Consider the following 25,409-nt stretch of genomic DNA (forward strand, 5'->3'; position numbering starts at 1 on the left):
CCTTACAGTCCTTGCTTTATGGTAACCTGAGGGTGGCAGAGCGCACTGAGGTCCATGGCACCACGCACCACTCTGAGTTCAATCCAACCAGGAGTGACCCCAAGTGAGCAGTGGGGTTGGCCCAACGGTGGAAAGGGCCCTACTGGGACTCTCCAGGCTACGGCACCGCAGGGGCTGCTACAGTGAGATCGGCTGACATTTCTGCTCTGCAGTGGATGGACAGTGTGGTCCTGGGCCAAGGACTTCTCCACCTTTGCTATGTGTACAACTGTGTGGGGGCCAGATGGCAAATTTAAGGCTCTGGGTGGGGCACTGACTTTGGGGACAGGCGTTGGCCTGGCCCGAGGAGGATCCTTCCTGACCTCTACCCCAGGGCCCTCTGCTGGGATAGGTGACCACACGTTTGAGTTCAGGAAGCCCTGCCAGGGCCAGGTGCGTGTCCACCAACAGGAAACTGAGGCACGGTGCTCCCTTGGGTAGGAGTCAGAGGGCAGAGTGCCTGCACTAATGGTGAGTGAGCAATCACTGTTCCCGGCTGAAAAGCTCCCAGGGAATCGCACAAGGGTCTCAGGGGAGACTCCACGTCCCCAGCCTCCATCAGCCAGGGGCCACCGCAGAGCAGGTGGGCCCAGCGGACACCATGAGGTGTGCAGGCCCAGCCACACGAAACACCACCACCAGGGTTAAGGCAGCTGCTTATCAAAATATTTTATTTTAGGAGACCCCTCAAAAAAAGACCCTCCACATTAGACAGACGCCCAACAATACCCTTGGCCTTTTTTTTGGTCTTTTCTGTATTTTTGTTTGTTTTCAAATCAACTAAAACAAATTGATGCTTAAAATAAAAGACAGGAAATATCTCCCAGTCAGATTTAGTGAAGAATATATATATATTTTGATCCTGGGACAGGCAGGGACGGGGAAGAGGTTGCTCAGAAGCACTCGGTGTTCCCGTCGACGGCAGGAGAGCCGCACGGCGAGGGCACGACAGACGGCAGGGCGAGGCCGGGCCTCACCGGCAGACGGAGGACAGGAAGGCGGGGAGGAAACACGGACGGGCCGGCTGGGCTGCACACCCGGGACCTGGAATTCACACAGAGCTCTGCCCCGTCCTCGCTGCTCCGTGCGCTCTGCTGCCTGTCTGTCTCTGCTCTGGGAAGAGGCCGGTCAGTGTGGTCAGGGGAAGGCTGGGGTTCAGCATCATCTTCATTACATGTGTGTGGCTTCTTTTCCAGCTGAGAAACTTTCTTTTTTAATATTTAAAAAGAATCACAGCCAAAATAAGACATTGACTGCAAAATCCAAAATGGCTGCGCTTACCCTATTTATAAAAACACGTGAGTCTCTGCCTCTGGTAGGGAGCCGAGCCCGCAGGGCCCATTACACTTTCCCAGGAATCTTGGCCCGCTTGCGAGCAATGGCGTCCTCCACGGCTTTGAGCTGTTTTAGGAGCTCCTCCCGCCTTGACAGTGTGCTGGCCTTCCCTGATTTTGTGCCGGTGGAAGCGGTGGTGCTGGCGTCTGAGGCTTTACCAGGCACACTTGTGACCTTGCTGGAGCTCTTGGACTGGGGTGACAACTGGCGCTTCCTGCAGGGGTGGGAGGCCATTAGAGGGGTCCGAGTGCCTCTCCCTGTCTGCCATGAGCTACTGCCAGGCAGAAGGCCCCTCTCTGCAGTGAATGGAGGCCCCCACCCCAAGGTGGATGAGTGCCCAGGCCCCAGCCCAGCACCCTGCTAACCGACATGTCCCTCCTGCTTCTGGTCCTTGTATACAACCTCCTGCTGTGGTGACTTAAAACCCACACTACAGATTTAGGAGGACCCCTGAGTCTGTGGGTGCCCGGGTGTGTGTTGGGGGTTGCACAGCTCTGAGTCTCGTGCCTCCCCTCCCCATATCCACCCCCCTCACCTAAATCTTGACCCCGAGCTACACAGTGCAGCTACACAGGGACCGAGAGCCAACTTCCTGAAAAAAGGAAATTACTCTCCTATTTCCTGTGCCTCAAATGGAAGGTACAAAAGAGCTGGGACCACCTTCCCATCCCCAAGCCCCCAACTCCCATCTCCCCACCTCAGGCTGAGAGCGGAGTGCCTCAGGCCATTCCTAGTCCAGGGCCCACTGGTGGGATAGAGTGAGACGTGTGGGGCCGCCCTCCTGCCACCAGATCTAAGACGTGCCCCTGCTGCGTCTGGGTCTGCCGGCCCTCCTGAGGCAAAGGAGCCCACGTGGTGCGGCCGAGGCACAGGTGGGGCACTCACCTGTCTGGCAGGGCCACAGGAGCCTTGGAATTCTGGCCTCTCTGCCGCTCTGGCTTTGGAGAGCCAAGTCTCCCACCTGACTTCCGGTCCCGAGAACCTGGGACAACGTAAGAGCAGGGTTCCAGTTATACATGGGGCTTGCAGCAAAGAGGGCTGGTGTAGCCTTATTGGATGCTAGTGACCCCGTTCTATCTTGACAGCTCAGCACGGCTTCCTAATTTCCTCAGTGAGGCCCCAGGAAATCCCTGAGAGTTGAACTCTGAACTGGTTCCAGGTTTCTAGAGCTGGTGTCTAACAGACCACTGAGCAGTCAGACTGTTCTTACGGTAACACGGAGACCCTGCCCGCCCTCTGCTCCCACATTCTCACAGTAGGGTGGAGTTTCCCGGAATCCGTGTGTTCCGTGCTACCATAAGAGATGAGAACCCAGCTGTTGTCTGTCAGCCGGATATTAGAAATCTGTAACCAACCCAACCCAACCCAACCCAACGCTGCTCTGACGGGGCAGCGCAGTTGGTTAGAGTGTCATCCTGATACACCAAGGCTGCAGGCTGATCCCTGGTCAGGGCGTGCAGCAGAATCGACCAACGAAAGCATAAATAGTGGAACAAGAAAATGACGTTTCTCTCCAAAAATCAATAAAAAGCTGAAAAAAACAATCAGAAAACCCCCAATGTCACTCATACTAACTTTTGTTTTGGGAAATGGTTATTTTTCATTAAAAAACGTTATTTGTGCTAAAATATAGTGGCTTGTCAGTTACTTAAAAATATTAAGAATTTTTCTTAGTTCTGACTTCAAAAATTTATTTATCTTTAGAGGGAAAGAGAAGGAGAGAGGGAGAGAAACATCAATGTATGGTTGCCTGTCGTGCGTCCCCTGCTAGGAACTGGCCTGCAACCCAGGCATGTGCCCTGACTGGGAATCAAACTGCAGTTGCTTGGTTCACAGGCCTGCGCTCAATCCACTGAGCTATACCAGCCAGGGCAGTTTTGACTTCTAATACTGTAAATAAAGATCAGAAGTACCTTGGGGTCTTCTCTCTCTCTCTCTGTGTTTTTCTTGTTTTGTAACTTTTTTTAAACCCTCACCCAAGGAAATGTTCATTGATTTTAGAGAAAGGGAGAGAGGGAAACATCTATCGGTTGCTTCTCACAGGTGAATTGATCAGGGACCTCTTGTATACACCTCCACTGGGGACCCACTGGGGACTGAACCTGCAACTTTTCGGTTTATAGGATGACGCTCCAACCAAGTGAGCCACGCTGGCCAGGGCAAGCAAGGGTCCTCAATTTCAAAAACTGGACAAGGTCCCGGTCCCTCCACCAGTTGGGCCCCTGAAGGGACAGAGCTCACCTCGGTCTGGGGATACGTTGGCCCGCTTAGCTGGAGGAGGGCTTTGCCTGTCCTTGTCTGAGGGCTCATACCGTTTCCTGCTCCCTTTATCAGCGGCCTGAAGTAATGGAGGGAGCACAGTGAGGACACAGGGTCTGAGACACTGGCCACCAGGCGGAACACACAGTGGAAGGAACAGAGTGGAGACATCCTCAGACCCACACCTGCTCTCTGCTCCCACAGGTCCGTCTTCACCCAGATGGCCCCGAGTGAAGCAGGGCCCATGGTTGGGGGACGTTTACGCTCTGTAGCAAAGGTGCCAGCAGAGATGCTATGCTCCCTGTGGGGGCCACGCGATGGGACAGGCCTCCAGCAGACTCAGCCTCTCGCCCTTCCAGCCCCGTGGGGCCTTGGAGACTTCATCTCACAGAGACCAAGTTTGACTTGCACTGTCCCAGTGCTGCCCTGTGGGAACCAGCAGGAGGATCAGGGCGCAGGTGCTCAGGGTCAGGGAGAACATTCACCCCCAGGTGCCCTGGTGTGTCTCAGGATGTGCTACAGCAACCTGTCCACTCCGTGCCCTCGGGCCCCTCCCTCTCCCACAGGGCTGTCCACCAGGGCAGGAGGATGAGCAGGGGTGATATCCAGCCACCAAGTTCGAAAGGCCACTTGCTGGCTCCCACTCGACCTCAGTCCTAGGGTGACCCCCAAGCTGCATGGTTCTCTGTGGCTCCCACCAGAAGAGCCTATGGTCTCACCTTGTTCAGCAGTGTCAACTTGATCTCTTTGTGTGCCACAAATGTACCCTGCTGGGGCTGCCCAGGGGGTGCCTGCTGGGGGGTTGTAGGCTGCTGGGAGGATTTACTGCCTGCGGAAGATTTTGAGGATTTGGATGGCTGTGTGGATGAATCCCTTTTCCGCTTATCCTCTTTAACACCGTCTTCTTTTTTAGATTTTCCTGCTGATAAGAAGGGCTCAGTCATGGTCACTGATATTGCACTGTGGTTTCCGGAGTGCCACTAGGTGGAGGGGTGCATTATCAAGCAGGCAACATGCGTGCAGAGATGAAACTGGGAGATCACCACACTGTCTGACCAGCACTGCATGCGGTGCTGACCGAGGCTACTTGTACCCTCTCTCCACAAAGGGCCAGCCTCCCCTCTGCAGCCACACCACCAGCACACAAGGAGCCCCCATACCTTTCTCCTTCTTGGTCTGGGCTGGGGTTGGGGACCGTGAGCTGGCTGAGGACACAGGGCTGGCCAGGTCGGCGTACATGTCGTCAGAGTCCACACTGTGTACTGAGCTGCTGCTCGATGTGGCGCTGGACACCGAGGAGACGCTGCTCACGCTCAGGGACCTAGACACGTACGAGCCTGTTTGTGCCCACGTGTCCCCAAACAAAAGATGGGCTGGGGCTGGAGGCCCTGGGCAGGGGTGATGTCTACTTTTCCCAACTCCCAGTTTCAAAAGACATGTATCCACCAAACCTTAAATTTCAGAGGGAACTCTAGGTAGTTTAAAGGTGCCACATAGTATAGAGATGCTCATGCTGTTTGCTGGGCAGGGATGGATGACTAAGTGTGACCCGAGAGTGGGTGAGGACAGAATTGAGAGTCCCAGTTAATAATGCACAATGAAGGGAGAGTTTCAACCTGCAGTGACACTAGACGGGAGACCACTTTAATCCGTGGCACATGCCAGGAAAGCGCAAAAATGACAGCCAGTCTCACAGGCTCTTGGTTCTGTCACAGCTCATGCTGCACAAGGACCTGACATGCACGAGCTGCCGCAGCAGTCTCTGCTGAGTACTGTCTCTCCACCTCCGAGAAAACCCCCACCGTGTCCTAAGGCCATCAGACACCAGACCGGGGCATGGCAAGGAAAGGGAGCTCACCATTTTTTTAAGTGTTAGGCCTTTATACCTATTTAGAAAGATTTGGGCAAATACATATAAACCACCTGCTGCCTAGAAATACAAGAAAGTTTGACTCAAGGAATCTAAGGACTGATTCAATACTGTCATCTTTTTAAACACCTGAACGGCAGAATTCTTTTCTACTTCCCTTCTGAAATTCAAAAGAATTGCCTGTTCCTGGCTGCCTCCGGCACAGCAGGCCAGGGTAGGACCAAGCCCTTCATTCGAGAACAAGCACCAAGCCTCCGTGCCAGCCTCTCTCAGACCCACTGAACTGGAAGCGCCTCAGCTTCTTGGAGCCCATTAGGGGCTTGTGGGGGCAGAAGGCATCCGAGTCCCTCACATGCCTGGAGCCACTGGGCCAGGCTCCCTACTACACGAGTGTCAGTCTGTTCTCTTCTCTTCATCCAGGTGGAGACAGCCAGCCCCGCTGCTCCTAACAGCACGCACTGACGGCCACAGGCTGCCCAGGGGAGGAAAGCTCACACCTGAGGTGACCTCTTCTGAGGTCCCTGGACCCTGACTGGGAGACAGGAGCAGGGGCAGAAGCTGATGGGGACTGGGGCCAGAGAGATGCTGACAGTGACCTGGATCTGGAACTAGAGCCGCTGTAGCTGCTGCCGCTGCCGCTGCCACTGATGGTCCTCCTGCAACACAACCAAAAGTCCCGCCATTCACATCTCTGCAGAATCGAAAAGGGCAGACACAGTCTCTCCTCAGAACCGGGGCTAATCACTGGCTTGAGACAGATGCTTGACCAGTAACTTGCCACAGACTTGGAAGTGGGTTGGGGTCTATTTCCTAAGTACAACATTTTCTTAAAATAAAAAATATTTCAACTTCTCTACAGCGTCCCCACACCACCACCACCTCTTTCCAGGGAAGATTCTGGGTGTCAAGGGAGCCCTGCCTCCCCAGGTGGAGCAGTGACACGGGCGCATGCCTCCCACTACGCTCATGGGGACACCGAGGCTCAGTGAGGTGACAGGACTAGACAGGAACAGAATGGGTCTCTGGCCTGGGCTGCTTTGCCCAGGAGCATCCCCTCCCCCGGGCCGGGCATCAAAGACACGGAAATCCTCACAAGGGTCTGCTTACCTCCTGGGGGGGGTCCTTGCTTGTCGCTCCCTCCTCCTGGCTTCCCGAGGGTCTCCTGGCTTGGCGGGCTCGGGGGCGGGGGCAGTGGTCTTGGGGACCTGTGGTGGGGCTGGAGGTGGGGCTGGTTTCTTCACTGCTTTCTCTCTGTTTGATAGGATGGAAGGTCAGACCTGGTGGAGGGGCCCAGCCAATGACCTCAGGGCATGTCACAGGGAGGCCAGGTGAGCTGTTGATCCCACATCACACCAGGCTCTTTGGAATGTTTCTGAAGCTGCTAGAGTAGCAGCTCTACTTCCCCCTCACAGGCAGCAAGATGAGGGTCCATCTGAGAACTCTGGAGAACAGCCGGGAGCTGGCACTGTGCGACATCCTGCCCCCATGTGGGGATGTCCCCTCGAGGTTGCTGGGGCAAACTCACATGTGGGAACCACACTGCAGTAAAGAAAGCAGCCTGATTTTTTTTTTTTTTTTTTTTTTTTTACTATCAGTGTGGGAAAACCCTCTGCCAGTTTCCGAGTGAAGGTGAACACTCCTGATTCAGAGGGAGCATGGAGCACAGGCCTGTCTGAGACCTTGTCAACAAAGTGACCTCACCCACCGGGAAGCAAGGTCTTGGTCAAAAGCAGGCTGCTCAGCCCAGTGTTGGGGTGAATCAAATTTGGGCCGATGAAAACGCAGAGACAAAGGTGCACCCTGCACAGGCCCCAGTGTGCAGTCGGGAGGGGGAGCTGTGGAGGGGGCTGGAGTGTCTGCACCGTGTGCTCTCCCAGCTTTGTTGAACCCACTGATTCGTACAATTTAGATGGATGTGGCACACTAGACATAAATTTTACTTCAATACAATTCATTTAAAAAAGTGAGCTGCTTAGGATTCCCTTAATGTTTCTGAGGCAGTTTTCTTACTCCATGTAAGATGAAAACCTTCAGGGTGCAAATTTTCAAAGCCCACCATACAGTAGGTGCAGGGCTACTTCCTGCTAAACAAGTAACCACCGTAAGAACAAGTCAGGAAGCAGGGCTTGCGATGGCAAGCACAGGCCCAGGGCTGGCTCGCAGGTCCAGTCTGCCCACACAGAGGCTGCCCTGTCCCTTAGGTGGCAGGACACTGCACGTTAGGTGCTGTGTAAGTCAGGTGCTTGTGTAAGAGCGAGATGTTTCTAACCTCTCCTGTCTGTCACATCTATTGGGAAGGACCACTGTGATACAGCCCTGGGCTGGGCATGGAGAGGACCTCTCACATGCCTGCCTGGTAAGAGCGGTAAGAGCAGAGCTGGTGGCTTCCCTGTGCTGCACTCACTTGGAACCCCAAGGAGCATTGCCATCTCCGCCCTCCAAGCAGGGGTGCTGGAGCATAAACACTGTTAAGTGCCCCTAGGTCCACATGCCCACCTCTGCGAGTCCTGTCTGTCTACAGTTCCCTCAGGCTTCTCCATATACGTGATAGGAGGGAGGGAAAGGGCTGGATGCTGCCAGCTGCCTGAGCCCTGGGCACTTACCCTGCTTTCCCAGGAGGCAGAGCTGGCTCCCCCTTGGTTCTGACAGAAGGTCTGTGTGGGGAAGGCGTTGGAGATGGGGACGGGGATGAGGAAAAGGACCGGGACCTACGGAGCAAACAAAGGTGTGAGGAGGGAGCGCCACAGTACCCAGGTCCAAGTTTGAGCACGCTGGGACGCTGCCACAAATTAACAGGGCAGGCCACGGTGAATTCCTGCTTGCTGGCCTCAGATTAAATGTGGGCTTCAGAGAGTTCTTGGTCGTTTCATAAACTACACTGCCCGAGAGGAAAGGAGAGTGCTGAGGGGACAGCTGGTGACCACGCTGGTGAGTCCTTCTGAGGTCCTGAGCCAAGGGGTGTGCTAGCTCTGTGAGCAGGACGGGAAGGGCACGGGCTCTGCTCTCCATGCTGCAATGAAATCCCGACGAGGAGACGCACAATCCGAGCGGGCTGTGGCGGCACAGGAGAAACGAAGGCTACGCTGGGCACCTGAGACCCAGGTGGGCTGGAGGGTGGTGAGGGTGGTGGTGGTGGCTTCGAGAGCGGCCAACATCACAGGCCCATGCGCAGACATGGTGGTGCCATGAGCCAGAGACTGGCCTGGCTCGGGGAGTGATCCAGCTAATGGACACTGCGATGAGCTCACTTGGACGCAAGTTGCATGGGCTGATAGGACAGACAAAGCGCTGGGAAAGGGGTGCTGGGCTGGAAGCTGGAGTTCTAGGAGGCATGGCCTGACTGGCTGCTGCCCCACCATCCCAGGATTCACATAGGAGGCAACCCTCTGAAAGGTTTATGGGTTTGCTATTTTTACTCTCAACTTAGAAACTGTCCTGTAAGATTTTCAACATTTCAGCCAAGCAACACCACCAGCTAAGCTAAGATCAGGCTCTTGCAGTCACACATGCTGCACTGTGAAAACACACAGGAGAAATGCCCATTTCTCCTCTTGTCCTCACACTCAAGGCCCTTGGCTGGGAAGCCCACCAGGAGAGTGGAAGGAATGCCAGGCTCACTCCCAAGAAGCTTGAACAACACTGTGCAGCCCGGAGTTACCACCTGGGAATCGCCTCCTTCCTGTTCCCATTCCTTAGAAGGTGCTGCAGAGCCCGGGCCCACATGGGGTGCTGCAGGGAGGCACTCTGCTCACGTTCTCAGGGACCACATGGCTGTCCCAGGAGCCGACCAAGGTGTGGAGCCAGACAAGAGGTCTGCTGATGGACAGACACTGGAATAGGCCCCAGCCAGACATCAGTACAGTATAAACACAAGCCAAGGGGGAGGCTAGTGCACCTGATTTTGTGGAAACAGCTAACAAATTTAGGTCCAAGCTGAAAATATCCTGGGACTGGTTCAGGACACAGGGCTGAGTCCTGAGTGGTCTCTTTAGAACTGGGTGATGAGGAGGCTGAGCATCCTCCTTGGGGTCCACCTCCTGAAAGGACAGCTGGGTTTCCACCGACTCTCTCCTGCTTGCTGCTGAAGGCCCCCTCCTGCCCTGTGCCTGACTCAGCGTGAGGAGCCTGGCAAACCCACCAGGCTGATGATGGTTCTTTATCCCACTGTTTGTAGCATCGGGCCTTGTCACAGCTGCCCCAGCCCTGTCCCTGACTTAGAAGACTCCATGCCACGGGGCCTTCTTTTCAGTGTCCACTGCACATACACTGAAAAAAAGTGTGGGTAAGCCCTGAATAATTGTGATTTCCAAATTTCCCAGCTTGGCCTTAGGCTCCTTCCTATAGTTTACCAGCCTTGTTTCTTAGTTTATCTTAGCTTTCCTACAGTTTATCAGCCTGCTTTCTCTCTGTTTGATAGGATGGAAGGTCAGACCTGGTGGAGGGGCCCAGCCAATGACCTCAGGGCATGTCACAGGGAGGGCCAGGTGAGCTGTTGATCCCACATCACACCAGGCTCTTTGGAATGTTTCTGAAGCTGCTAGAGTAGCAGCTCTACTTCCCCCTCACAGGCAGCAAGATGAGGGTCCATCTGAGAACTCTGGAGAACAGCCGGGAGCCAGAGTGAAGCCACACACAAGATTTCTCCCACTGTGGATGCCTTGCTCAATATCTTTTCTGCCTTTCACCTCACCTCCTACAGGTAGCATTCCATGACTGCCCCATGACAGGCAGCTGTTATATAATCCCTGGGTACTGCTTCAACTTCCAGCAGGAGTATCATGAGGCCCCAAGGCCTGGAGCTGGCCCTCTAGAAACCCTTAGGAAAAAGTTTCCCTTTCTTTTTCAGAGATATTGCTATGCACAAGATTCAACATTCAGAGAAAACAGGCCCCTCTATTATGTGTTCCACAACCCACTTAAAACATTAACTTGACCAGCAGGTTCAATAGCTCCAATGACCTAATGCTGCTGTGATCCTCTCTACAACTTTCCTAAAGACAGACCAGCTGTCAGGAAGAGGTGCCACTGTGGGACAACAGATCACTGCAGGATAAACTGGTCCATCCATTTAGTCCCCAAACATCTGGTGATGTGCTTCCCAAAGAAGCACACGTGTGAGTGTAGGTGGGCCTCTGTATGAGTGTGGTGCCTTATTTCTGACTTAGCACACCCCATAGCAGGCTGACACAGGGACTATGTCTGAACTGTCTCCTACGTGCACTGTGTTTTACGATCTCCCAGAGTCTACAGTGAGCTGGCACCTTGCTGTGCATTCTTCAGAATTTGAGACTGTTCTGGAAACAACAGTACCTGGAAGAACCCTGTCAGGAGAGAGATCTGCCATCATGCAGGTGACCTGGGATGACTTGGGCCACACCCAGAGGTGCCCAAGTTCACTGCACCTGCCAAGCCCTGGGGACATACCTGGACCGGCTGCCTGAGAAGGAGCTATGTCTGGAAGACCGGCTAGAGTAGGAGCTGTAGGATGAGGACCTGGACCGAGACCGGGATGAACCAGAGCCCGAGTAGGATGAGGACCGTGAAGATGACCTAGAGCATGCAAGGGGGAGAGAGGAGAAGTCAGGTCCTTTTCCATCTTTGCCCAGTCCACTGGTCTAGGCCTGCTGTCCTTGGGTTCAGGCCCAGATGACATAGCTATACTCACACACAGATATACACCACCTCACACAGACACACAGACACACAGACACACACCCCACTCACACAGATGTACACATCCCCCACAGATACAGCCCCCCACTCACAGACACACCCCTCCACAGACACACATACAGATACAACCTCCAGACACACATCCCTCACAGATACATATCCCCTACAGATACAGCCCCCCACTCACAGACATACCCACAGATACACCCCCACCCCCACTCACACAGAGACACCTGCCCTCTGGACACTTTGCTGGGCACACTACAGTCCCATCCCCCTTCTAGTGGGGATAGTGTTTAGAGACCAGGACTTGGACGCTGGGTGTCTCACTGTTGCTGGGACACAGCTCCCAGGCCTTCAGTGTGCAGAGCCAGGACACAGTTGCCGTGTGTGCAGGTGCCTGACTCTGCAAACACAGGTCTGGTCATTTCTCTACCTGTCCATCTGTGCACGCGATAAACCCTGAATCCACAATGATATCTCCAGTCCTGGCTGCACACCGCAGCTGCCCTGGATACCTCACTCTCTGATCTGTAACACCTTTCCCTGCCGGAAGAGAGACCCAGCTCTCACCATCCACACCTTCCTCACTTGTCTGGGCAGTTAGTGCACACACAGGTTTCAGAGCTGCTAACTCGACCTTGCAGGAGAAATGGACCGACTGACTGGATGACGGGACTCATGATGTTCTGCTGGTCTCTCCTCTCAGTGTCTCTCCCAGAGTGACCCTGACAAGTGTTCTCCCCTCACAAACCACCCCTTCTCCAGTTCACCTGCCAGGTCTGTGTTCTACTCTGAGTCACCCACGTCCTTGCTGATCTCAACATGTGAAGCTGTACCAAGGTTCCAAGTGCCGGTGTTGTTTGCTGCTGAGGCTCCAGCATCCGGGTACTCAGTAAGTCTCAGCTGAACTAACCAATGCCTGCTTAGTCCTACTGACTTTTCCCCAGGCACTACAGTACATTGCTGCAGTGGTGTTTAGGAACCAACCATTCGCACCAGCCCGCCTCTCCTTACCTGGAGGAATTGGAGGCAGAGGCTGATGAGGCTGACGTTTTTCGACGCCTTCGTGCACGGCTAGGGGAGACCGATATCCCGAGTTTCTTCTTGGGAGACTTGGACCGACGCCAAGGGTCCTTCCACTCATCTGCTCGCTTCACCTGTGGCCCGGTGGAGGTTGCCTCCTTCTTTGGTGGCTCAGTTTGACGGCTAAAAATACAGAGGAGTTAGCAATTCTCAGGTCATCTTCCATTTGGCAGTATTGCTATTTTGTGAAACTGAAAAGCGAGATTTTTGAGGAATGCCTGAAAAATAAAAGGTCATCTCCAAGAGGGAGCAGATATTTCACTCACAACAATACTTATTCAAAGAAAACAAGCACAGCTCTCTCCATAAAAGGTTTCTGCTCACACATGTTACCTCTGAGGGGAACACCCATCTTCTCCTTCCCTGTTCCTAACTGCATGGGCGTTTCCTTTTTTGAGAATAACTACTTATTGAATTCCTATCTGTCCCAAGCTCTGGGAAGGACGGGGACAGAGTCACCCTTATCTAACACATATTCTCTACAGTTGGCACACAATAAATATCTATAAAATTAAAGGATATGAAGTATTTTTTTCAAATGCATTAGAACTGAGAATTATCAAACCAAGTCTTTAAAGGGCTAGTTTAATTAACCCAGAGAACATCCCAATTAAAACCCAGAGAGAAGTGATGAGAAAGTGGCCCCGAGAAAGTCACAGATGCTCCTGTGCAATAGCCACTAGCTGCAAGTGTTGAGACTGAAGGCTGGTGGCTTAGCGGGAAGCCAATCTGCTGGGCGATTCCTCCCAAATCCTGGCAGGACTATGTGAATGCTGATTACAGGTGGCCAGATGAGACCACCTGGAATGGAATCAAAGCCTGTACATGAAGGCCACTCTGCACCGGAAAACCTGGGAGCGGAGGGATGCAGTGGTCAGGCTGTGGGAACCCACCCACTGCTGCCCAGGAGCTCAGGGTGGAGAGAAGGTGGGAGTGGGAGGCTAACAGCCCTTGGGAGAAGGCTCAGCACCGAGCCAGAAATACCCACAGAAACAGAAACCCTACACACCTCAACACCCCACTTAGACACGGGCCGGCCTGCAGGGTCCCAGAACCACTAGGAGAAGTTTAGCATGAGGGATCTGCTGGCCCCATCTTTTTTAATTAATTAAAAAATTTTAAGTTCATTTAAAATGTTTAGTAAATACAGAAAGTAGAGTTCTCGCTCTCTCTCCAGGGACAGCCAGCAATTAGCATCTCCGCCTTTCCTTTCCAACTCTCTTTTATTCTCCGTGATGCACACGCATACACGTGCTCACACTGCCTCTAAACACACCTGGGACCTGCCTGTGACTGCTCAGCCGACAGCAGGAGCACCTCCTCCACGGCATCTGTTGGTGGATGGAGACCTGGTCCCCCCTGACTGTGTGGTAATTCACTGTCAGGTGTCATGTAATCTGAACATTTTTACACTGTTAGCTGTTTCTAACTTAAATAAAAAAAAAACACACACACACACAGTGCCTGGCTGCTGTAGCTCAGTGGATTGAGCGTGGGCCTGCAAACCAGACAACTGTGGCTCAGTTCCCAGTCAGGGCACATGCCTGGGTTGCAGGCCAGTTCCCAGCAGGGAACGCACGACAGGCAACCATACATTGACATTTCTCTCCCTCTCTCCTTCCCTTCCCCTCTAAAGATAAATAAACAAAACAAAACAAACCAAAACAAAATAAACCACACACAGCCTTGGCTGGTGTGGCTCAGTGGATTGAGCACCAGCCTGAGATCCAAAAAGTCACCTGCTAGATTCCTAGTCAGGGCACATGCCTGGGTTGCGGGCCAGGTCCCCATTTGGGAGTGAGTAAGAGGCACCTGACTGATATTTCTCTCTCTTTCTTTCTTTCTCCCTCCCTTCTCTCTCTGAAAATAAATAAATACATCTTTAACAAAAAATAAAACTAAATTTAAAAATAAACCCACAAATAACATTAAAATGGCTCTAAATACAAAACTCATGGACATCTTTTTTTTAAAAGGTGAATTCCTAAAAAAGTGAAACTAGCAGGTCAAAGGAGATAAGCATCTTACAAGTTCGTGGTAAACTGTCAAACATTTTCCCCTAAAGAGAAAGTGACTTGTAACTGTCAAACATTTTCACCAGTAAGAGGTGCCCATTTAACTCCTTCTCAGCAATGCCGGGCTCCTCTGTTACCAGTGAAGCACCATCAGCAACACCAGATAAAAATAACCCCATAATCCTGGCAACTGTGCTAGAAAGAACAAGGATCTCAAGGCCTGGGTGGTTCATACTAAATGCTATTCTCACTAAATGCTAAAATGCAGCACAGTATTTTGCAGATGCAGTTGTAACCTGATGAGCTTGACTGGAAGCCAACAACTGCACTCTCAGAAATGGGCTACTGTTTGCTCCCGGCGGCACTGCCAATGGCTGCAGGGCTCTGTCTCCTGTGCTTCCTGGCACCTGTGAGTTCTGGTCGTCTGCCTTGTCTTGGCTGGCTTTCTAGTAAGCTCTTCGTTTATGAAGAACTGGAACCCATTCCCAGGCTATTTGCTTTTTAAGGTGTTTGGTGGTAGTGTTTGACATACAGAGCATAATAACACTTCAACTGTCAAAGAAATTCCTTTCCCTTCTCTTGTGCAGCTTCCTTAACCCTGATATAGTCCTCCACTGCAAGTCATATTTACTTTAATTTTTCTTCTAGTTGATCTGGAGTTTCTTTTTTTTTTTGACATTCTTGAAGCACTGGCTAACCAGTGCTCTTTTCCAAATGGTTTGTAATGTGATGCCACCTTTGATGAACATTAAAGTTCCTACTCTGAGGGGAAGAGCTCATGGGCTGAGCTCTCCCATTAATCTATTCCCATTGCAGAATCGTATCTGCAAATAGGTCACCAATATACAGATGGTCCCCAAGTTATAATGGTTCACAACTTATTTTTCAGCTTCATGGTAGTGTGAAATACACATTCAGTAGAAACTACTTCAAAATTCTGTCTTTTCCCAGGCCAGTGGTATCTGGCATGACATATTCTCTTGTGATGCTGGGCAGGGGCAGGTCCTAGTCAGCCATGAAATCACAAGGGTCAACAACCAAGATGCTATAGTGTATTCATTTTGTTAAATGATTTTGCCCAACTGTAGGCTAATGTGAGTGTTCTGAACAAAGCACATTTAAGGCAGGCTGGGCTAGATGTTCGGTAGTTAGATGTATTAAGTGCAATTTTGACTTACAATACTTTTAATTTACAGTGGACTTATTGGGATGTAACCCCCATTGTGAGTTGAGGAACATTTGTAGTTAAAATTTCCAATCCTCTTACCTTTCAAAGACTGCCTGGCACATCATGCCTATTTTTATCTACAGAGGATCTTTAGTAACACAATCAGACCCTTCTCCCCAAGTCCCACTGGGCTTTGGATTAGAATGTGATTAAACTTATGAATATCACCTTGCTATATTCATGTCTCCTTTCATGGGTATCAGCACAGGATAAGAGTTTACTACCTGGTGGGGGTAGATTTTTAGTTATACTACAAATTCACCCAGCCATCTTGGCTTATATTTGGCCTTGCTATGACCAGCATCTAATTACATTATACCATAACATATAAAAACCATTGCCTGTTGACACATTCAGACCTTTAAAACCAATCAGTCCACTGACTAGAAATTTCTATGCCTACTATTTGCCCAGAGTCTCGAACCAGGAACAACACCCTTTAAAAACTGCCCTGAGGACGCCCTGAACTGAGGCATAAAATCCCTGTTACCCTGGCCCAATCCCTGAAACACATTACCACATAAGCTTGTAAGTGAAGAAGTAATCCAGGAAGGAGGCAAAACCTGTCTGACAAATCCAGCCTGTCATAGGCCAGCGGGAGCTGCTTTCACCTTCACACTTCCTGTGTCATTTTAGTTCTAAAAATGCAATAGGAAATGGAACACCTCGGTCACTAGGTTTTTCGTTAGTCATCAAAGTGGCCCAGCTCTGTCAGCTTTCAGCCCTCCTCATACAGAGAGAGAGGAACAGATGGAAACCAAGGGAATAATTCACGATACATTCATGACAGTACTGAAGTTCTTGCTGTAGTGAAGAGGAAGGAAAAAGAATGCCAAATACTGACCCCATCACAGCATGGAAAAGAAAACCACTTCGGGCCACACACAGGCCTCCCTCATCTTTTAGAGGCAACATTTCCTCACTAGGAAGAATTTTTCATTCACTCTGAAGATAAGACTATGAGTTTCAAACTGAGCTGGCTCCTTTAACAGTATTAGAACAAGGCCTGGCGGTGTCCCTAGTTTCTCATTTTCTGGGCTGGTGCCATGGATGGGCCTAAATACATCATCCCTGGTGCAAGTCCTACACAGATGGAGCAAATGGCTGGGGCCACCCTCCCCTGACGTAACAAGCCTGGCCGTGACTACACTTTAAAAAGTGAAAGTATTTTAAATAATGTTGGGGGTACCTGGATATAGAAAATCATGCAGTTGGCACAAAATGAAGCTCAGGAATCACTGTGTTAATGAGTGACTCTGCAGGCATCAGAGTCAAATGTGGGGGTGACTTTGCTCACAAGTCCCCCTGTCCGCCACGGATGAAAGTAACACTACCAAGACATAATCTGCTTGGGGAGGAGAGGTGGCCAGTTTCTCAGAGGAAAAAGGCCAGGAGCCCCTCCCTTCCTCCAGGGACTTTTATTGGCTTGTGATACACAGGAATACAGGGCGGCAAGGATTAAATAGTAGATAAAATTTCAGAGAAATCTGAGGGCTTAGTCTGAGTCAGTGTCTGTCAGGAAAGGGAGTTGCAGAAACTTTGGGAGACATACTCATTTCCTGCTCAGACCCTTAACATATGAATGAAAGCACTCTTAGCAAAGCAGGTTTCACAGGATTTTTAGGAATTTTCTTATGTCTGATTACCCAGGATCCACTCTAGCAAGGCAAAGAGCCGCACTACCTCCCACATTTTCAGGCTTAAGTGGATTAGAGCCAGGAAGGGCTTCTCCCAGAGGACCTGGGGACTCGGGCTATGTCAGAATAGCTGGGGGGGGAGGGAAGGGCGGCAGCAGGCACACAAGGATCCATTGCTCCCTCTTTGTCACAGCCTACCAAGTCCTTCCATGATGGCCTCCCAAGTGATGGTGTCCGTCTTAGGTCGACCCCCCTTTGAGGGGTCGCACCCATCATCGATGATCAGACCATGCTTTGGGGGCAGGGGGAGGAAGCAGAAGCAGTGTTTGCTACCGGAGACAAGCTTTGTCTCCTGTCTCCTGTGGCTCGCATTCCAGAGGCCGCTCACATCCTTAGCCATGGGGGGCAGTTACGATTCCTGAAACCAGGCAGAGCAGTTCCCAACAGTCAAATACTAATGTGCTGAGGCCCAAGGGGTTTAGGTCCCCAGACTTGGGGGACCCAAACCAGAAAGGCATGTTTTCAGACTTGGATGCAAAAGTTAAAGCATTTATTGTAACGGTAGAGTTTAAATTTTTATTATTTATTTATTTTGAGAGAGAGAGAGAGGGAGAAAAAACCATCAATGTGTGGTTGCCTCTCAAGTGCCCCTCACTGGGGACCCAGCCTGCAACCCAGGCATGTGTGCTAACCGGGAATAGAACTGGGGACTCTTTGGTTTGCAGGCCAGCACTCAATCCACTAAGTCACACCAACCAGGGCTTAATGGTAGATGTTTTGAAAAGAATGACCAAATTAACTAATTATCAATAAAAACTTCATTAAAAAATTCCATTTGAGAAAAATGTTCACATTATATTGGGGAAGGGCAAAGGGGACTGCCCTTCCCCAATAATAAAACAGGTTTGCTCGTAAACTCTCAGTCAGTTTGGGAGTGTGGCCAATCTGAAACAGCAGGAGTTATCAACAAGTCAGCTTTTCTTCTCTTTCTCTTTATCCTTTAGAAAGCTTTTAAAACTTTCCTAAATTATCATGGTTTACATTTATTACAAAAACATCCCAAATATTACTTAAATTTTTTTCCATTTCTGCAAAGAAAATCTTTTAATACCGTTGACAAGTACTTACTCTCAGGAATTTTACTAATAATTAATTTTAGTGATGTGTTGTCATCTCTTTTAAGAACCTCAAAAGAGCCTTGGCTGGCATGGCTCAGTGGACTGAGTGCTGGCCAGCGAACTAAAGGGTCACACTGGTGGGATCCCTGGTCAGGGCACATGCCTGGGTTGCAGGCCAGGTCCTCAATAGGGGGTGTGTGAGAGGCTACCATACACTGATGTTTCTCTCCCTCCCTTTCTCCCTCTTTTCTTCTCTAAAAATAAATCAAATCTTAAAAAAAAAAAAAAAAAAAAAAAGAACCTGAAAAGTAGGAAAGTGCCCCTGCCCACTGACTACAGGCACTGGAGTGTCATGTAGCTCATGAAGAGCACAATGCCACAAATGTCAGTCCTCAACCATCTCTAAACAAAACACCACCAGGGCCAGCAGACGTCGTCTTATGCACTGCAGCAAATTAAACGCGACCCAGTTTGTAAGGGAGCGATACTTAGGGACAGGGCCTAGGCTGATGTGCCCTGGAATTCTGGTGAAGCTGGCACCTCTGACCATGGAACCTATGACCCTGGTCCCCAGGTGGCCAGACAAGTCTGCTCAGGCAGTGGGGCCATGCTGGTACCTTGACCCACTGGCAGAGAAGCAGGGCTGCTTCTGTTTCTGAGACAGCCCAAGACACCCAAAGCTAAAGTGCTTCTCTCAACTGACAATACCCCAGATGAGAGCCTGGTAAACTAGAAAAACAAACTACACCCAAATGGAAAAGGGCAGGCTTGCCACCATTTTCACACATGCCACCAACCAAAGCTAAAGACGTGGAAAGGAAGAAAACCCAACTGAATGGAAACAGCTAGCAAGGTAAGACCTCAGTCAAGAATATTGGCGTCAAGAGCTGGCAGAACGAATTTGGAATCTGCATAAACACTTCTAAAAAGAGAGGGGGAAAAAGCCCTTCAGTAATTGCTGACAGAGGAAGTGGCCTTAACTAAGCATAGCTAGGACACAACCTTACTCCCAGCAGCTGATCCTTTGTTCAAGGCCACTGAGAGAGTCTCCAAGGAGCAGAGAGGTCGGCTGTTCTGTGACTGTCAAACAAAAATGTCACAACAAAGCACAACAAAGGGGCCTTGAGTCAACTCAGGAGGAGCTCACATCTTACATCAGCCCAGAGGTGTTAGTACCAATGATGCAAGGTCGCCAGAGTGAGCACATCTGGAAACTCCAACCTGGGCAGATGCCAGGTTTGGGGTCAAAGGTAAAAAAAAGATACACAGGATAAAGGTTCTCCTCTGAAATCTAAAGGGTTAAACATCTAATAAAGACACAGGGCAAGGGAATTTGAAACACGTTGATTTTCTCACTGAACCCACTCACAGTCATTTTGGAGAAACACAACACCTTTCATAGCAGCTCCTCTCTGCTAGTTCATCCGGGAACCTTTGTGGAGCATTACACTGCTCACCTCCCTTAACACTGAGCAGAACTGCCCACAGAAGTCCCCGGGTACGCTTGGGGCTGCCATGCCCCTTTCCTGGACTATCCTGGTGGCCCCACCTGCCTGGAACCCAAGTGCACACTGCCTCTGAATCTCTTCCTGTCCCATGCCATACAAATTAGGAGGCTCCTATTCCCAGCTCACCTGGGTGGACCTCTGCCAAAAGAAGAAATGCTGAACCCCAATCCATTCCTCCCTCTGGAATGCCCACCTTGCATGAAGTCCCATGCATTCCCCACAGAGGACTATCATTACTTTTTATGATCCACCCAGCTGGCTGTAAACGCTCCTCCGAAGTCTACCATGATGTGTGGCCCTCTCTTAGGGACTACACACAAGTAAGAATGTGATCTAACTTGTATTTCCTATTCACATTTCTCAATTCTGTGTCCTTCTCAGGACATATGGCAATGCATGCTGAGTCAGTGGGGCCCAGAGCAAGTCCCAGAACCCTGACTGGGGGGCCTGATGGAATAGGGCATTCCAAGGGTCTGCGGACTTACACTAAGGACTGCCATCACAGGTGACAGTTCTTTCAAGGGAGGCTTGAGAAGGTGGGGGGACGGACAGACAGGCTGTCCCCAGTGAGGAGTGACCTGGGAATGAAAAGACCCGTCGCTTTAATCCTTAGATTTTGAAAACATGTTTAAACTTTATCACAAGCACGTAAATCTAAGAAAACTGTAACTGCGAACAACAACAACGAGTCCGTGCTGTTTCGAGAGGTGTGCACTAAGACTTCCTATTTCCACGGTGAGGACTTGTCATTTAAATACATTTTCTGAATGTCTGAGACCATGACCACTGCCTTAGGTTCTTGATGCCATTCCTCCACTTCCCACCCCTGGTCCCCATGGTGAAAACATACCGCTGCACCTGTAAACAGAGTAAGGCGCCAACAGGCTTAACCATGTCTGATTCGTGACTGTGTCTGGATGCATCGGTATTATCTCATTCCTACCTGTATCGGATGTCTATACTCAGCCTTAAATGCATGAGAGACAACTATTTATCTTTCCATCTTGATCAAATAGTCGGGCAACTTCTGAAAAATTCAGTGTGTAAGGAGCCAAGAAATTAAATAGGGTACGCTTTTTCTCAAAAACGCTGTGGGCACAAGCACTTTCTCCAAGTCAAGAAATTAAGCTCTGCCCAGGACAGAGCAGAATGAGAGATTAGAAAGGTAAAACAGGTTTATTAAATTGTCTGGGGAGTGTCTTTTGTGTAACAGAAAGGTCAGTGCTGATTTTGAAGCTGAGTGTAAGTGCTGGGGAATCTAACTCGGACCAGTCTGACTGCCTGGCTCATCAGGGAGCACCAGGGTAACGACAGAACCGGGAATGGAGTGGGAGGCCCGAAACCTGCCCATCACAGCACCACACTGCTTCCCCGGGTTATGCACATCCTGCGTGGTTGCTGACGGCAGTCCAGGTGTGGTTGTCTGACCCAATCGGGACAGCCAGTGCATGCTATACCACCACCACGGGGGCCTAGGTACAATCACTCCCAACTCTTAATGTTCAAGTTCAGGGAATCAGTGAATTTCACCATATAAGATGTGCATATCAACGAGAAGGCACTGAAAGGGGGTGATAAACCACCCACTGTCTCTCTGAGACAAAGCAGAGAGGAAACTGAGAGGTCTAGCACCATGTTAGGCATGGCCAGAGGAGAGGCTTGTGCCCAAGACAACAGGGAGGGAAAAAGTTGCCATAAGCTGAGGGAAACCATGTGTGTACACACACAAATATCTCACAGACCAGTCAAAGCAGACTTGAGTGACTATGTGACTGTCATCCTTCTTTCTGGGGTGGCAGAGGGCCACATAGCCTCAGCCACTGCTGTAAGGGTGAGTCTGAGCTGGACAGAAACATACAGGGTGGTGGTCCATGTTTAACTGCCATTATCCTCCCTAACCCAGGTACTCCCTGCCCTAGAGCAGTGGTTCTGAGCCTTTGAGACGGAGTTATAAACCCCTTTGAAGAAGACTATACATGCCCCCCAACCCACCCTGAGACCCTTGGTGTGCCTGAAACTGGAGACCCACAGGTTAGCATGATAGTACCAGGGCAACCATGAGGGTGAACTGACAGTCCACCCAACACTGCATGGACATGCCTTGCACAGGATGCTGGCAGCCCTAGGTGACCAGAAACCTATCTAAGAAACTAGGAAACAACTAAGCTTTAGTGAGTGTGAGAAAAGGGGCGGGAACAGGTACTCCCTTATGAGGATTAAGCAAGTGTCCTAGGAAATGAAGAGCCTACCATTTCAACTTCGAGGGGCACTAAACCTCAAATGCACAGGTAGTCTGAGAAATTCCTCCAGCAAGGCCCCAGTTACTACTTGTATCTAGAATACAATTAATTTGTCTATGCCAAAGGATGTCCTACTTTCCCTCCTCAGCTCCACACAGAAAGCACAGACACTGGCTTGGCTGTAAAGAGTAGACAGAGGTTTCATAAAAGAATTTTTGCCTATTTACATAGATGCATTCTTTAGAATTGCATAGAGGTTATTGTTAAAAGGTTCCGCTCTATTGAAAAATAGCACCAGTATAAGAGTGAGCAAAAGTTCTCAAAAGGTGTAGTTACATGGGTGACGAGTGATGCTCTCACTAAATACAGTGACACTGCATCTAGCCTGGGAGGTCTACAGAAACACTGAAAAATCCCTGAGGTAGACATCTGAAAGACAGCTTACCAATGACCTGTCAGAGGGGTACATATGGGGCAGGTGAGGGAGAACCACAAAAAAGGGGGCTGACAGGTGGGGGAAGAAGGGAGCCCCTGGTATCTCGCTGGTTTGTGCCTCTCTCTCCCAGTAATGGGGTATCTGGCCTTAAAGCTCTTGCTGGTGCAGACGAAACAGAAGGACCACCATACTTTATTAAAGTTTAGCACTGTCCACTCCTACTTAGGTCCATAGACCCTGTGAATAAGATTTCCAGTACAGATTCTGTCCTCACACAGTGGCTGAAGACAAAAGCCACCCAAGTGGCTCTTTCTTAATGTAGTCAGTCATCCTCCTATATTAGGTGAGAAAAGTTCTTTTCATCTAGCCTGTCAGGGGCCAAATAAGTAAGCTCTTCTGTAAAAGGGAGATCATATAAAAGCATTACTGCAGGGAAATTCAGCCACTTCCTGCAGTGGTCATGCCAGCTCTGGCTGATCAACGCAAAGAAACTAGGAGGCTGCACTGGAAATTCTGCTCTGGTGAAACCCCAACCCTTAGGCTGGTAATGAGGCTGATGGAGCTCCAAGCAGGGGAATCAACGATGGAGTTCAACACTAGCATCAGTGAGACAGGCTAAATCTAAATCAAATGACAGGAGTGCCCCACCTCTGCTGATGGCAGTGGGTACTGGGGGTGGAGGCCCACAGAAGCACAAGTGGGAGTTTGGAGAGGAAAAGAAGGGACAAACCAAGTAAGAAATGGGGGGTAGGGGTGGGGTGGCATGGAGAACAGATCAGCCTAGTTTGGTGAGAAAAGCTCCATCAGATTTTAGGAAGAACTCATTTAGTCAAGCTTCCTGAACATTGACCTAGTAATTCAGCTGAGTTACTTTCCTCACTTCCAAATCTATGATTGTGCAAACAGGATTTGGAGGCTGTTCACAGCAATCTGCTGTTTGGGGGCCAAACCAGTAAATGCCACTGCTTTTAAATCACTTTTTTTTGGATTCGTATATACTTTCTTTTACAAAGGTCAGGCGATACTGGAGATAATAGTGAGCAAGCACTAGACGAGTGTTTGTACCATGAATCAGTAACAAGCAGAGAAGCACAGCCGACTTGTCTGGCTGTCCTACAATATGGCTCTCCAAAATATACTCTCATAGGCATAAAACCACTCTCCTGGGTCCCTCAGCTGGAAATACAGATATCTGACTTGGAAAAACTGCTTGGCTTCTTGGAAATAAGCAAGCCTAACATGTTAGCAAGGGCTGGGGAAGGGGTCTGTAGCCTGAGTAAATATGCTTGTAAACTGCAAAACCACAGAAGTGGACTAGCTGATGTGATTAGGAAACCACGGAGCTACATGGTCAGTGATACCCTAGACATCGCTTGCTAGTCTGTCTTGTGCCTCTGCTTCCAAGACCAGGGATCTGGATATGCATGAAAACAGCCATTTATGAATCTGGAAAGCAGGCTGAGTTAGTTCTGTTTGCAGAACTCGATCTGCAATTTTACTTGGTCTACAGCACTCATTTGTGCCAGATAAGGTAAAAACGCAGGCTGCTACAAAATCCAAAACTCATTTATGGCCCCATCAAATGTTCATGAGCACTAGTTTTAATGCCAGCCAGTGCCCTGGTGGACACTGCAGTCCAGCTCCAAGACTGCAATGTCTACCAGGGATTACATTCTAGAAGGGCAACAAGTGATAACAGCCATGAGGGACAATACAGCAGGTGGGAAGACAGGAAGAGTGAGTGGGGCAACTTCTCTGAGTAGTGGGATTTGAGCAAAGCCCTGAAGACACCAGGGCAGAGGGAATGGCAGAGGAAAGGCTGAGGCCAGAAGGCACTTAATGAACAGCAAAGGGGTGGGCGAAGCTGGTGAATGTGAGCAGAAGGGCACCAGGCCTCATCTCCCAGCAGCGTCCAAGTGGGGAACACGGCCCTAGGACAGAGTCCATGCTGGAAACACTGTGCATTTCTGGGGAAAGGGCTTCTATCAGTAAGGGTCTTTAAAAGGACCGACAACTAAAGACCAAAATCAAGCTTTTCTATTCAAATTTAAAGAGTGATTATTGTAACAGATCGATCAAAGCAGCCTTTTAAACAACTAACCCTCTCAGAATATGTAATTTACCCTTGAAGTTCTTTAAGGATATCACTTTGCCTAAAGTTAGGAAAGCAAAAAAAATTACAACGAATTTAGGGAGGTCAAGTCATTGCAATTTAGATGGAAACAGTCAAAACTGGCACTTATCACAACTAAGTGTTCCGATGCAGCCACACATAATCCTAAAATGAAAGACTATACAGTATTGACATTTACTTTCAGAAACACAACTGTACACAGGAAAGGAGCTTGTCTAATCAAGGTCAAGAAAATGGATGATTGCCTGGTTTCATCCACCAGAAAAACTGAGTTAATAAACAAATTCAGCACAGTTGCAGAATACAAAATCAACATATGAAAATCAGCTGCATCTCTATACACTAATAACAAACTATATAGAAACGAAACAACCCCATTTATAATTGCATCCAAAATAATACTTAGGAATAAATTTAACCAAGGAGATGAAGAATATCTACAATAAAAATACCAGACATTGATGAAAGACACAAATAGATACTCTGTGCTCATGTACTGGAAGAATGAATACTGTTAAAATGTCCATACTACCAGCAAAGTGATCTATAGATTCAATATAATTCCTATCAAAATATCAATGGCATTTTTCATAAAACTAGGGAAAAACCCCCTAAAATTTGTATGGAACATCAAGAGACCCCAAAATAGCCAAGCAATCCTGAGTAAGGACAGCAAAGTTGGAGGTGGCACACTTCCCAAATTTTAAACTATGCCACAGGGCTATAGTAATCAAAACAGTATGGTATTGACAATAAAAAACAGATACATAGATCAATGGAATAAACTTGAGAGCCCAGAAATAAATTCTTGCATACAAGGTCAACTTATAC

The 25,409-nt window shown here is 49.6% G+C and overlaps 1 protein-coding gene across 5 annotated transcripts in view; it reads right to left on the bottom strand.

Annotated features, from left to right (window-relative positions):
* Nucleotides 1-683: 683 nt before the first annotated feature.
* The window catches only part of ZC3H18 (zinc finger CCCH-type containing 18), a 62,337-nt gene continuing 37,611 nt past the window's right edge, over nt 684-25,409 (bottom strand). For 3 of the 5 annotated variants that reach the window (XM_037142346.2, XM_037142343.2, XM_037142344.2), the window contains 10 exons: nt 12,194-12,385; nt 10,928-11,053; nt 8,107-8,211; nt 6,611-6,754; nt 6,100-6,159; nt 4,794-4,954; nt 4,353-4,555; nt 3,616-3,712; nt 2,260-2,356; nt 684-1,588 (listed from right to left, as the gene is read on the bottom strand). In XM_037142346.2, the coding sequence (XP_036998241.2) occupies nt 1,381-1,588; nt 2,260-2,356; nt 3,616-3,712; nt 4,353-4,555; nt 4,794-4,954; nt 6,100-6,159; nt 6,611-6,754; nt 8,107-8,211; nt 10,928-11,053; nt 12,194-12,385 (1,393 nt within the window). In that variant the 3' untranslated portion in view covers nt 684-1,380. The remainder of the gene's footprint in view (nt 1,589-2,259; nt 2,357-3,615; nt 3,713-4,352; nt 4,556-4,793; nt 4,955-6,099; nt 6,160-6,610; nt 6,755-8,106; nt 8,212-10,927; nt 11,054-12,193; nt 12,386-25,409) is intronic. The other 2 variants (XM_037142347.2, XM_037142345.2) reach the window with 1 other exon arrangement.

Source organism: Artibeus jamaicensis, unplaced genomic scaffold, assembly GCF_021234435.1.
Source record: "Artibeus jamaicensis isolate MK-2021 breed Jamaican fruit bat unplaced genomic scaffold, CSHL_Jam_final contig_464, whole genome shotgun sequence".
Taxonomy (NCBI): Eukaryota; Metazoa; Chordata; class Mammalia; order Chiroptera; family Phyllostomidae; genus Artibeus; species Artibeus jamaicensis.